The sequence below is a fragment of the Paramisgurnus dabryanus genome, chromosome 7 (genome assembly GCF_030506205.2).
Source record: "Paramisgurnus dabryanus chromosome 7, PD_genome_1.1, whole genome shotgun sequence".
Taxonomy (NCBI): Eukaryota; Metazoa; Chordata; class Actinopteri; order Cypriniformes; family Cobitidae; genus Paramisgurnus; species Paramisgurnus dabryanus.
In genome coordinates, this window is record NC_133343.1 from 3,289,684 (window position 1) to 3,302,132 (window position 12,449).

At 38.5% G+C, this 12,449-nt stretch overlaps 1 protein-coding gene across 1 annotated transcript; it reads left to right on the forward strand.

The window, feature by feature from the left end:
- The first annotated feature begins 346 nt into the window (after positions 1-346).
- On the forward strand, positions 347-12,449 carry trim25l (tripartite motif containing 25, like). The gene is made up of 21 exons (XM_065294024.2): positions 347-1,386; positions 2,123-2,218; positions 2,381-2,614; positions 3,011-3,170; positions 3,285-3,350; positions 6,482-6,520; positions 6,600-6,638; positions 6,718-6,762; positions 6,850-6,912; positions 6,993-7,074; positions 7,574-7,626; positions 7,929-7,997; positions 8,892-8,960; positions 9,157-9,222; positions 9,308-9,376; positions 9,472-9,531; positions 9,763-9,831; positions 9,930-9,947; positions 10,469-10,534; positions 10,906-10,971; positions 11,056-12,449. The coding sequence occupies exons 1-21, from the start codon at positions 733-735 to the stop codon at positions 11,628-11,630; spliced, it is 2,658 nt and encodes an 885-aa protein (XP_065150096.1). The 5' UTR covers positions 347-732; the 3' UTR covers positions 11,631-12,449.

Here is a 12,449-nt window from a genome sequence, read left to right on the forward strand (position 1 = left end):
TGTTCAACACTGCCACCTGCTGTTAATTCTGTTATATAAACTAATTCGATACCAATACCCATACCACTATCGATACCAATGCTTCGATTGTCTGCCAAAGGGGCGGGGTTTAGGCTGCGTGACGTCAACTACAGGAGATTGTGCTAAATCTTAGGGTTTTACATTTAACATTTTAACACCTTCATTTTTAAGAATATTATATACAGCCTGACAAAAACTTACATGTTAAAGTGAAGGTTTACACGATGTTTTTTTTTTTACTTTAGCTGATTTATCAAAAAAAAAAAAAAAACTCTTAACTTTTTCTGGTTGGCGAGTGAACAGAACTAAGGCTATACAGATAAATACACTAAAGAAAGGGTGACTTGAAAATAAAGATTAATACATTAATAATATATTAATAAATATTATGATTCATTTAGCGCTTGTGACTATGCCTATATTGCATTTCTTTTTATTTTAAACTCAGTTTCATACGCTATGGTAGTGCAGACAGGAATTCTCACGTGGGCCTGATTTTCTCCCCAAACCTGCTCAGTGAGTGGCTCACCCAGTCCCGGTAAAACCGGAGAGACAAACACCAGTAAACCAGTTAACACCCGGACCAGTCATCATTCACACGACATGTGTGAAGAATAGAGAAGAGTAGATTAAAGTAAACTTTATTTAAGCTGACCCGAGGGCATCAAAAATTAACCTTTTGTGCTTTCATCTGAATCTATTCAGAGGAGGATGAGTGCTCGTATGTGGACCGAGGAGCAGTTTAACTGCCCCGTATGTTTGGATTTACCCACGGACCCCACGACCATCCCGTGCGGTCACAGTTACTGCATGGCCTGCATCGTGGATTACTGGGATAACGAGGGCAAGAAAAACAACACCCACAGCTGCCCGGAATGCCGCCAGACCTTCAGCCCTCGACCCACCGTCTGCCGGAACACCATGCTGGCGGAAGCCGTGGAGCAGCTCCGCCGCGGGAACCTCAGCAACTCCGGACGAGAATCCATCAAAAGCGCCCGGCGGGCGGCGACCTCTGCGTCCGAGCGGGGGCGCGCGCGTAAAGGTGGGCCCACGAAACGTCTGCCGGCGTCTGCGGTGCCCTGCGACCGCTGCCCGGAGCCCAGAGCTGCCGTGAAGACGTGCCTGGCGTGCATGGCGTCGTTCTGCGAGGCGCACCTGAAACCCCACGACACGCAGCCTAAGCTTAAGAGTCACGAGCTGATTGCGCCCACCGGAGACCTCAGTCAGAAGATCTGTCCCGAGCACAAGTACCTGCAGGAGTTCTTTTGCCGCACCTGTCACCTGTACGTGTGCTGGCTGTGCACCTCGAATCAGCACAAGGGCCACGAGAGCGTTTCCACGCAGACCGAGCGCAACGAGAAACAGGTGAGAAAACGCGCAGATGTAGCGCATTGATGCAAACGGCGCGTCCACGGAGACAGAGCGCACTGAGAAGCAAGTGAGTGAGCGCGTCCACGTATATAGAATTAAAACAGCTGAGAGAGCGCGTTAACACAGGTATAGCGCACTAGAAACAGGTGAGAAGCGGTTCCACGCAGATGGAGCGCACTGAGCAGGTGAGACACGCAAACAGAGCGCACTTAAAACAGGTGGGAGAGCGCGCTTTTACGCAGACAGAGCGGACTTGTGAGAAGCAGTGGAGACAGCGCACTGGGAAGCAAGCGAGCGCGTCCTTGCAGATAAAATTGAAACAAGTGAGAGGGCGCGCCCACGCAGATAGTACAAAAGGACTGGGAATCAAGCTCGTCTACATATTTGAAACAGTGGAGAGAGAGCGTCCACGCAGATAGAGCGCACTGAGAAGCAAGTGAGAGAGCGCGTCCACGTAGAGCATTAAAACAGGCGAAAGAGCGCGTTCAGGAAGATAGAGCGCACTGAGAAACAGGTGAGAGAGAGCGACCATGCAGAAAGAGCGCGCCCTGCTGAAATAAACCATCACAGAAATCTCAAAAGAAATGTTAAAGGTCACACTCTCTACTAAGCACGCGTGACGTGTGTTGTGTTGTGTTTAGTGTGGTGGTGGTTTAATGTTGATAAACTCTGTCCAATCCACATTCCAGTCTAATCCAAACACTTCACTGCCTTTTTGTTGATGAATTAGAATCAGCTGGGTGCAGTCCTGTCTGAGAATCATCAGAGATTACAGGACAGAGAACGAGAGCTCAAGGACATGAAGAAAGTTTTAGAGACACTCACGGTAACAAACCCATACTTATATATTGCATTCCTTCATACAATTATAGAGCCAAAACACAAGTTAAACTGGTCTGACAAAGATAAATATAGATGTGCCTGTAAAAATGAGCAATGGCAGGCTCCAGTCAGTCCCTAATCTTCATCTGTGTGTGTTTGTGTGTAGCGCTCATCAGAAACGGTGAAAGATGAGGCAGATGTTGTCCTCTCTGAGCTCCAGGAGTCTGTGCAGAGGATGCTGGAGTTACTCCAGGACTTGATGCTCTCTGCTGGGCAGGAGAAGATCACTGAAGCCCAGGATGTGGTCACCAAATTGGAGACTGAAGTCAAACAGCTTAAGAAGAAAGATGAAGAGATGAAAGATCTTATCAACTGCCAGGATCATATTTACTTCCTGAAGGTCTGATAATAGCTTGATCAGGGGGAATGTGACGTATTAGTAAATAATAATAATAATACAATGTTATCACTGCAATTTCAAATGTATATTTTTTAGATTTTTATTTTCATAAATAACCCTAAATAGCAACAAGTATCTGTTCTTTATCAGAGTGGGGTTTTTTGTTGGCAAAATTCTTACTTTTAATTAAAACTTATACTTATTTACTTGAGTAAAAGAGCACTAGATTTTAATGTAAAGTATTAAATAAAATGTATTGAAATGTACTGGAATAAATAAGTATGATAGTATGTGTGAAGTAAACGTCTTCCAAAGAAAAACACTAAATACATGTCCACCTCTGCAAATAATTTAGTATAATTTCTGTTAAAAATAAAGTTACTTCTCTCTCCACAGACGTATCAGACTCTGTGTTCTCCTCTGGAGGGGGGCGAGTTGGGGGCCGTAACCGTGAACCCAGAAACCACATTTGATCCCTTAAGAAACGTCATTGTGCAGCTCAAAGAGAAAGTAGAGGAGATGTGTGACCAGGAACTAGACAAGATGAACAAGACAGGTTATGACAGAAATACACACACACACACACGCACGCACGCACACACACACACACACACAAACACACACACTAGACTGGTGCTGTGTAGTGATGAGTATGTATCTGTCTTCACAGTCCACAACACCACAGCGTTCACAGTGGCTGACCGTAATGAACAAAAGACGGGAGGCATTATGAAACGTAAGTGAATTTTACTATAGTACTCTTTATTTGATTATTATTTGAGCATACAGCATCATTTCAATGTGATTATTGAAACATACGTTTCTGAAGTGGGTTCGATCCCTGGGAACGCATACTGATAATTTTTCATAATAATAAAAATGTATAGCTTGAATGGACTGTAAGTTGCTTTGGATAAAAGCATTTGCTAAATGTATTGTAACTGTCGCCCGTCCCGTAAACGGGACACCTACGTTTACTTTAATATTTTTTATGTACATTTTAATCTATTACGACAAACTATATATCGTTGGAAAGGTTGATGTCTGTAGAATACACATTTCTACAGTGTTTTATAAAATAAATTATGTAAGGAAGAGTAATTGATTCATTTACGAAGAGAGTGTGCCTCAAAACATTTATATCTACGCCTACGTTTACTCAACCCTGTATCACGAAAATGTACCTATAGTCACTAGGGTGTGAATCTTTGGGTAGACAGCGAATCGATTCGATTCAAAGGTTTCCGATTCGATTCAAAAACGATTTTTGCTAACCAGAACGATTCAATTCGATTCGATTAACAATAAAATTTGATTTGATTCGAATATTAACGATTCTGTTCTTTAAATTTTAGTATACATCTGCATCTGAGCAAATAAAAGAAATATTTGGGAAATACATGACCATTTAATAGATTTCCAATAACTAGATTCAGGACTTTAGTTTAATAGCTTAACTTCTTAGGACTCAAAATACATTAAAGCAAGTAAACCAAGAAAAATAATAGTACTTCTACATATGCACCATAAGCTTTTATTGTAAACATTGCATACATTTCCTGAACATTTAGGAAATACAGCAAAGTGTGTAAATACAGCAAAGTGTGTAAAGGAGTAGCACTTCTCACGTCTGACCCTAAAATACTAGCTGCTTTAAGTGCAGGTATGTCTGCCATGTCTTAATGGCATTCGTTGTAGTTCCAATGTATTTTAACTCAGATTTACAATGTCTGCAAACTGCAACGGACTTCGGACAATCTTTCAATTTACTTCATGAAAACTGAAGTAATCCCAAACTTTTGATCTCATGTTGGCTGGTGTGTTGTTCTCCTTCGTGTCCCTCCATTTGTGCACTGTCTGCTGCTGCGTTTGCAAATGACAGCAAACAGGCGCGCCGCAAATTGAAGAGTAGTGACGTTATCGACTGCTCATTTTACGTCGCAGATGTAACTAATTTAAATTTTATTTATATATTTTTTTATTATCCATCGTATTCGTTATATAATCACGATTCATTCGATTTTTAAATATAAAATCGAAACAAACGATTCACGATTCAAAAATCCAGGTTTCAAGATCGATGCATATGCATCGGCAGGATTTGGAATCGATGCATCGAGAAAACGAATGAATCGTTACACCCCTAATAGTCACGTAATTTGTGAGTGTTTTCCGTGACACTGACACGTTTTTCCGCCTTTTTGCGTGAACATTTCATGTATTTCTGTTTACGTGTCACTGTCACGTATTTGTTACTCAACAGTTTTGTCCTATTTTCAAACCATTGACGGTTCGCTTTAGGGTTAGATTTGGTGTTTGCGTTAGGATGTCACTTTAAGTATTGGTTTATACTTTTTCTCATGATTTATTTTTTATATTTTATGATTTTTAAACCATTGGCGCCTGGCATTAGGGTTAGTGTTGGGTTTGGGTAAGGATGTCATTTTATGTAAATATAACCCTAAACGGAAGCGACAATGGTAAGAAAATAGGACAAAACAGTTGAGTAACAAATACGTGACAGTGACACATAAACAGAAATACGTGACATGTTCACGCAAAAAGGCGTAAAAACGCGCCAGTGCACGGAAAAGACTCACAAATTTACGTACATAATTTCGATACTGGGTTGGTTTACTTCAGTGTTTTGCATGTGAATGCTTATCTAATCATGACAAACTATATATCATTTGAAAGCTCTAAGAGTGTGGTTTTCATTTATCAGCAGCATTTTGGGAAAGGAATGACATAGTGAGAGCCATTTTCTAAAATACCACGGTTCCACAGGTGGGCCCATGTTGTTATTATATATTTGTAATACTAATACCCTGTTCTAAACCTAAACAATCTTGACAAACTATATATCACTGGAAAGCTCTAAGAGTGTAGTTTTCATATCTCATCACCATTTTGGGAAAATTATTACATCGTGAGAAAAAGTTTCTAAAAGGTCACGGGCCCACACGTAGGACCAATTTGATTTTACGTATTTATAACACCTACTCTGAACTCAAAAAATCTTGATAAAATATATATCACTGGACATCTCTCAGAATGTAGTTTTTATATTTCAAAGTCATCTGATGATAGAAATTATGTAGTGACAGTTTTTTGTTACATGACCTCCCTTCCATAGGAATGCATATTAATTATTATTTATTCATAACACTATATCCTGGTATAAATCTACAAAAATGTTGACAAACTATATATCATTAGAAAGCTCTAAGAATGTAGAACGTTTTAGCATTAATAATAATGCAGTGACAGTAATTTATTAATTTGTGACAAGAGCATGCACCAAACCGTTGACACCTAGTGGCCGTTGGTAGTAAAACCACTAAAGTCAGACACAAACCTCATTTTTTGTGATTTTGACTTGAAATTTGGATCACAACTACTTGAGAGTTATGGCTTCATTTTTGCATTATTTCTTTTGTGAAATATTTACATAATTTTAATTATAAAATGAGTATGTTACTGCTTTATTTTTATTTATTAAAATAAATTGAAACTGCTATAACAATTTTTCTGTTTTTATATTTTTACCTGCAGAAAAACCTTAAATTGTTTTCTTTAAAACAAGACCAAGAACTGTTTCTACATTAACAGTAGAAGTAAACGACTGTAGTTTATTAGGTTGCTTCAGTCCAGTCCTTATTTATGTGTATTTGGCGCCACCTACCACATTTTTCCAGGTGTAGAATATGATTGACATGTAATCGTCTTAAGCTCAAATATAAGACAACATTGTTTATTGAGATGCATTTCCGTTAAAAAAATGTCTTCGGGACAATACGGTATGTAAAAGTTTTAACTGTAGTTTCATATATCATCTGTCTTAAAGTCTGCTCTTTTATATGACAGTGTTCTCCGGGAAGGGATCAAAAGCCACTCGTGCACAAGGTATGTAAACTCTCACTAAAAGCAGTGCATTGTGGGATTGTTTTCATCAGGATTCTGATGTGATGTCAATGTGTTTCAGGACCCCCACCGTTGCCCTCAGTGAGAACACGAGGATCAGGTACATCATCACACAACCTCTCACGACTCATCTTTTAATGTCAAACAGCAGGTTTGCAATAATAGTTCTTTTTCTACAGTTGGAACCACACGGACACAAGCTGTAAAAAACAACGAACCACGAGGTGAGATTGTTTGCTCACAATGTAGTCATATTTTTATGATTATCATTTTTTTATGAATTTAAAGATTAAATTTTACTTTTATGCAAGTTAACCGAGCAGCCACAAGCTCTCCAAGACCAGAGGCTTCCTCAAGAGACAATAGAGATGATTGTAAGTCATACACACACTCCTAAAGTCTTTAATAACCTGTAGTTTTTCATGTACTGTAGTTTGTTTGTTTCGCTCTTCAGCTGACAGAAGTCGTAGTTCATTGAGACCAAGAGAGACACAAAGAAGAGATGAACGAGAACAAAATGATGGTAAGAGATTTATGTTTAGAGACAAAATTAGTTTCTTAAAGAATTTTTTTCTTTTTCAAGGCTTATATTAAAGGTGCAATGTGTAGATTTTAGGATGACCTATTGACAGAAATGCACTATAATATATATAACAATATTATCAGTGGTGTAAAAAGACCTTACAAAATTAACCGTTATGTTTTTATTACCTTAGAATGAGACGTTTTTATACATACACTGTGGGTCCCCTTAAATGGAAGTCATCATTTTGTGCCGCCATGTTTCTATAGTAGCCCTAAAAGGACAAATTGCTCGACAGAGCGCGTTTTGTCACTACGTTGTCTCAGACGACGACATTTTTGTCCTGTGGTGGCTACCGTAGCTTCTCTATGCATTTCAAAAGTCAGCTGTGGACTGATCTGTTTGTTGCAATTCACAGTCTCTCGGCTAGATGTCGCTAAAAATCTACACACGACATCTTTAAATGAGAGAGACAAAAAATCTAATATATAGAGTTTTTTTAACACATGGAGTTTAAGTTCAGTGAGATCGAGAGGTCGACAGAGACCAGAACAAAGAGATCAGGGTGAGATTTATTGACTCAATGTCATGTCCTGGTCATATTTGACCAAAAAATCAAAATGAAAAAAATAAAACACGAGGAAACTTTTTAACAATTTAAAACTCTTAAACTGTATTGTGTTAAGATGTTTCATGTTTAAATTATTTTTGTCAGATACCATAACATACTGACAAAATGCATAGCTTATATGACTTTGAATAAAAGTGACAAATGTATAAATGTACCTGACATTTCATTGTCATTTTGTATTAGAATTTTTACACGACTGTATTGATCATCACATGATTCTGTTATCTGATCTTCAGAAAAAGAAAATCCGACCACTCAGAGACGTCAAAGTACACAAAGCAGAGTGACACATGATGAAGAACAAGGTTGGACACACACAAACACACACACGGATGCAACACACATTTGAACAGCTATCTTTGTGTGGACACTTATAGACCAACACAATCTCACGGCAAGTCGTGTTATTATTATCACGTGTTTATGGCACGAAATTCAGCCTTTTTTCGCCGCTTGAGCACAAATGTCTTTTTTGTGTCACTCAGCACGAATTTCTATAAATAGTTTTTCGTGTCCGTGGCACGACTTTCTTTTTCGTGTCATTTTATGTATTGTTTTCTCATATTTTTCCCTATTTTTAAATCATTGTTGCTTGACGTTGGGGTTAGATTTGGGGGTTGGGTTAGAATGTCTAAAAATGTAACAGAAAGTGATTCCAACCCCAAGCGACAATGGTAAGAAAATAGGAAAAAACAATGAGAAAACAATACATAAAATGAAAAGAAAAAGAAAGTCGTGCCACGGACACAAAAACTATTTATAGAAATTAGCGCAATTGACATGAAAATGACATTTCTGCTCAAGGCACCAAAAAAGCTGAATTGATCGTGCCATGGACACAAATAAATTAATCAAATATTTTGTGACTATACTATACACGACTTTCTGTGAGATCAGTCTGTTATAGACGTAATGTAATCCCCACCACCCCACCCCACCCTAACCCAAACAATCACAACTAAGTACCCAAGCATAACCCAATTCAAACCCTATCCCTAAACTCAAGTCTTTTCCCTCAAACAGCACTTTAAAGGGGTGCCAGAAACGAAGGACCGGCCAAAATGTCCTCGCTTCACTCTTTTGTCATCACTCCAATGGTCTCACAAAATATTGGTTCTCACAAAGATAGCTGTACAAGTACACACAGAACTCTTAATCATCCTGATATTTTTTATATCTTTTTTTGGTTGTGTTGTCAGCTGACAGCAGGAGCATCGCTTCATTCAGATCCAGACAAACACAGCAGGGAGGAGAAGAGAGAGATCAGGGTGAGAAATATGACATATAAACGTTCAATATATGCTATTATATTAGCATAACTAGATAATAACATAATTAGTATTTTTGTTTTCATTGTGGTTTTAGACTTTTGGACCCTACTGTACACACAAATGCTGACATTCTTACATTTACACAGATACAAAAACACATCCGTTCATTTCAAGCTGTCGTTTTATTTTTAAGTGTCGGCGGATCGCTGGAGTTTAAGTTCGCTCAGACCGAGACAGAGAAGAGACGACCGGGAACAAGGTGACGCCTGTTTCACGTCTGATTATTGAAATATAATGAAATCTTTAAACAGTCGTGTGATGTTTGTGTGTTTTCCTTTTGACAGCTAATGGAGAGACACTAAACTCACAGAACAAAACAAACACAACAGACAGACAACAACCTGCTAGACAATGTGAGTTACTTCACATATCAATATCACATTTTGCCATAGAATGAAATTTGTTTATATATATATATATATAAATCTCTTTATTTTGTTATCATCAGCGGATAGATGGAGTCTGACCTCTCTATTACCAAAAAACAGGAAAAAGCGACAAGACACAGGTAAAGAAACACCCACAATCAAAAGCTTTTCCTGTACATGCAAAAATGGACCTTCAACACAGTATAATAAATGATCTATATTGATATTTGGACCTTAAACTTCACAGGCACATTCTGGGGAAACCTGAGACTAATATTACATTTTGAAAACATATTAGGTGACCTTTAAATTCACAAAGCACAATAATTTGGCATCATTGTGAAAAAAGTATGTGAAATTTCTTTCTATAGTAAAAGAGGCCACACCCACTATACAAGAGGCGGAGTCTTTAAGTCGTAGGCCCTCCTCTGTCAGCGCCTGTAAGTTAATCACCAACACGCATTATAAACAAATGCACTCCTTTTGGTAAAATATGTTTCCGTCATAAATTCTTAAACTCTCTTTCTTGTCTCTATAGGGGGAGAGCCAACAGAAGGTAATGTCTGAATGTTTGAGCTAAATTGTTTACCTGATATTTAAACAAATATTTAATAGCACATTTGCATGTGTAACTGTAAAAGTATTTAGTTTTTATCAGTAGTATTTTTTACGTACTTCTACATCTGTTCTTTTTGCATGAGTTTTTTGATATATTGTAGTTCGTAATGGTCACATGGCATGCAGAATAAACAAATAAAATTAATTTCTTTTTGTAAGTAGTTTTTTTATTTTAAAATTATTTATAAGTAATTGTAATTCATATTTTTTTAAATCAACTTATAGACCCTGTGCAATTCCCCCAGTGAACCACCAGGGGTTGAAAACATGCAATGTAACATTTAGAAAAAATATAAATATGTAAATGAGCTAAAATATTTTTTGTAGTTAGGCCAGTAATATCTTCAGAAAAGTTTAAATTAACCACGCGTCCAGTCCAAATTTGTGATAGTTAAGGTCTGAGTTGATGTGTGTTTTATAATCTTACCTGTCTCACTCTCTGTCTTTTTCTCGGCACAGTGAATCCCGGCCTCTTCCTGGATTCTCCTACGGAGGATGCCATGATAAATCCGGCATTTCCCACATGTCAGCATCTCATCCTTATTTTTCACTTTACGCATGTCAAATCAGATGCATGTTAAATATATATATTTATACCATAGGTCTGTTGAATGCTTTATTCTAATTGGTTGAGAAATGTTTTACAGGTGTAAGCAGGATAATTGACTCTGGCCCTTTGAATTATTTGAAAATAATGCACACAAGCTTTTGCATCATGCTGCATTACTACCTTGGGTGTGCATTATTTTCGAATAATTCAATGGTCCGTCGTCAATTATTGTTACATATATAACAGATAGAGTCACTGGCTTATCAAAATAAGTTCAAAAGATATTTAGTTTAAATCTAAATGATCACATTTCATAAATCCTTACAATACTCTTTGTATTTTGTAGTAAGAGAAATTAACATTGACAGCATACAGGCTGCAGAACCCAGAACCCGAGATGAGTTCCTGCAGTGTGAGTTTATTGTCCAATCATCTCGACCCATTTTTGGCTATTTGTACAATATTTAACGCTCACCTTCTCATCTTTCTCCATCAGATGCATGCGATTTGACCCTGGATCCGAACACGGCCCATCGGCGTTTAATTCTGTCAGACGGAGACACTGTAGCTACCTTGCATCAGACGTCTCAGGGTTACCCCGACCTTCCCCAACGCTTTGACGGTTGGACTCAGGTTCTCTGCATCCAACCCCTCTCCTCCGATCGCTGCTACTGGGAGGTGGAGTGGAGGGGGCGTGGCTCTTCTCTGGGCGTGGCCAACAGCACCATGGCCCGCAAGGGAGCGGATGCCGGGGCGGGATTAGGATATAACAAACAGTCGTGGAGTTTGGAGCTGTCAGACATGTGCTGTGCCGCAATGCATGCCAATCAGAAAGTGGAGATCCCTGTGATGTACAGTCCTCGGGTCGGGGTGTTTCTGGACAGAAACGCAGGAACTCTGGGATTCTACAGTGTGGATGACACGTTGGTTCCATTATACACATTTCACGGTACATTTCCACCCCAGCTGTATGCTGCGTTTGGGGTGGGCTGCGGTGTTGGAGTCGGGCTGGATTTTGCCATGGGGCAGTTTAGTTCCACATCAGACAGCATTAAAATCTGCTCTTTGTAAAAAACTGTCATAATCGTCCTAAGATCAAAAATAAAATATATTTTGGAAATAGGAATTTATAACAGTTTAAAATATGATTTCATTTGTTAAAGGCCAACGCTATCTCATAGCAATTCGTACGTATTTTATGAGGTGGCTAATTCGTATTAATTTATACGACCACATTCGTACATTTTTGTACGATTCCCCGTGACGTTGTGTTTCATTAGTTTTTTTATGATAGTCATTCGTTTTTGCACAAATTCATACGAATTAGCCAACTAGTAAACTATGTACAAATCCTTGTGGGTTCAGGCTGTAACAGCAATTTTATCTACATTAGTTAACATCAGGGGCGTAGCAAGCTTTTTAAAAGTGTGGGGGATGGATGTATATCATTTTAAATTTGATATAAACGCACCAGAAACACGCGTATGTGCACCTGGGATGGAATTAAGCACCACACATGACACAAACACACCCTCTCTTCCTTCATAGACCTCTTTCACAAACTGTAACATTCATTTTTCATTGCTCACCTGTGAAACTTTCTGTCTCTCTCTCTCTTTAAACTGATGCCTCCAGCAACCTCATCTCCTAAACAAGGTGATAAAGGAATAAGGCTGTGGTACTAGCAAACCTTATTGAAACTTGAAAAGTAATATATTAAATTAATGCCAAAATATATAATGGTAATAGGCTACTGTTGTTTAATGTCAACATTTATCAACGTCCAGCTTTCAACTTCACTTACAGGATTTCTCTTGAAAAAGGTGTCAATCTTCTCCTGCCTCTTTCTTTTCTGTATCTTATTGATACTGCGTGACAAAAAGATAATGG

Bases quoted from the DNA above. Each gene is read 5' to 3' on its own strand.
- trim25l (XM_065294024.2), top strand. From the start codon at position 733: ATGAGTGCTCGTATGTGGACCGAGGAGCAGTTTAACTGCCCCGTATGT. The intron at 8,961-9,156 runs GTGAGAAATATG...TTTATTTTTAAG, and splicing joins AGGAGAAGAGAGAGATCAGG to TGTCGGCGGATCGCTGGAGT. The intron at 9,377-9,471 runs GTGAGTTACTTC...TGTTATCATCAG, and splicing joins ACAACAACCTGCTAGACAAT to CGGATAGATGGAGTCTGACC.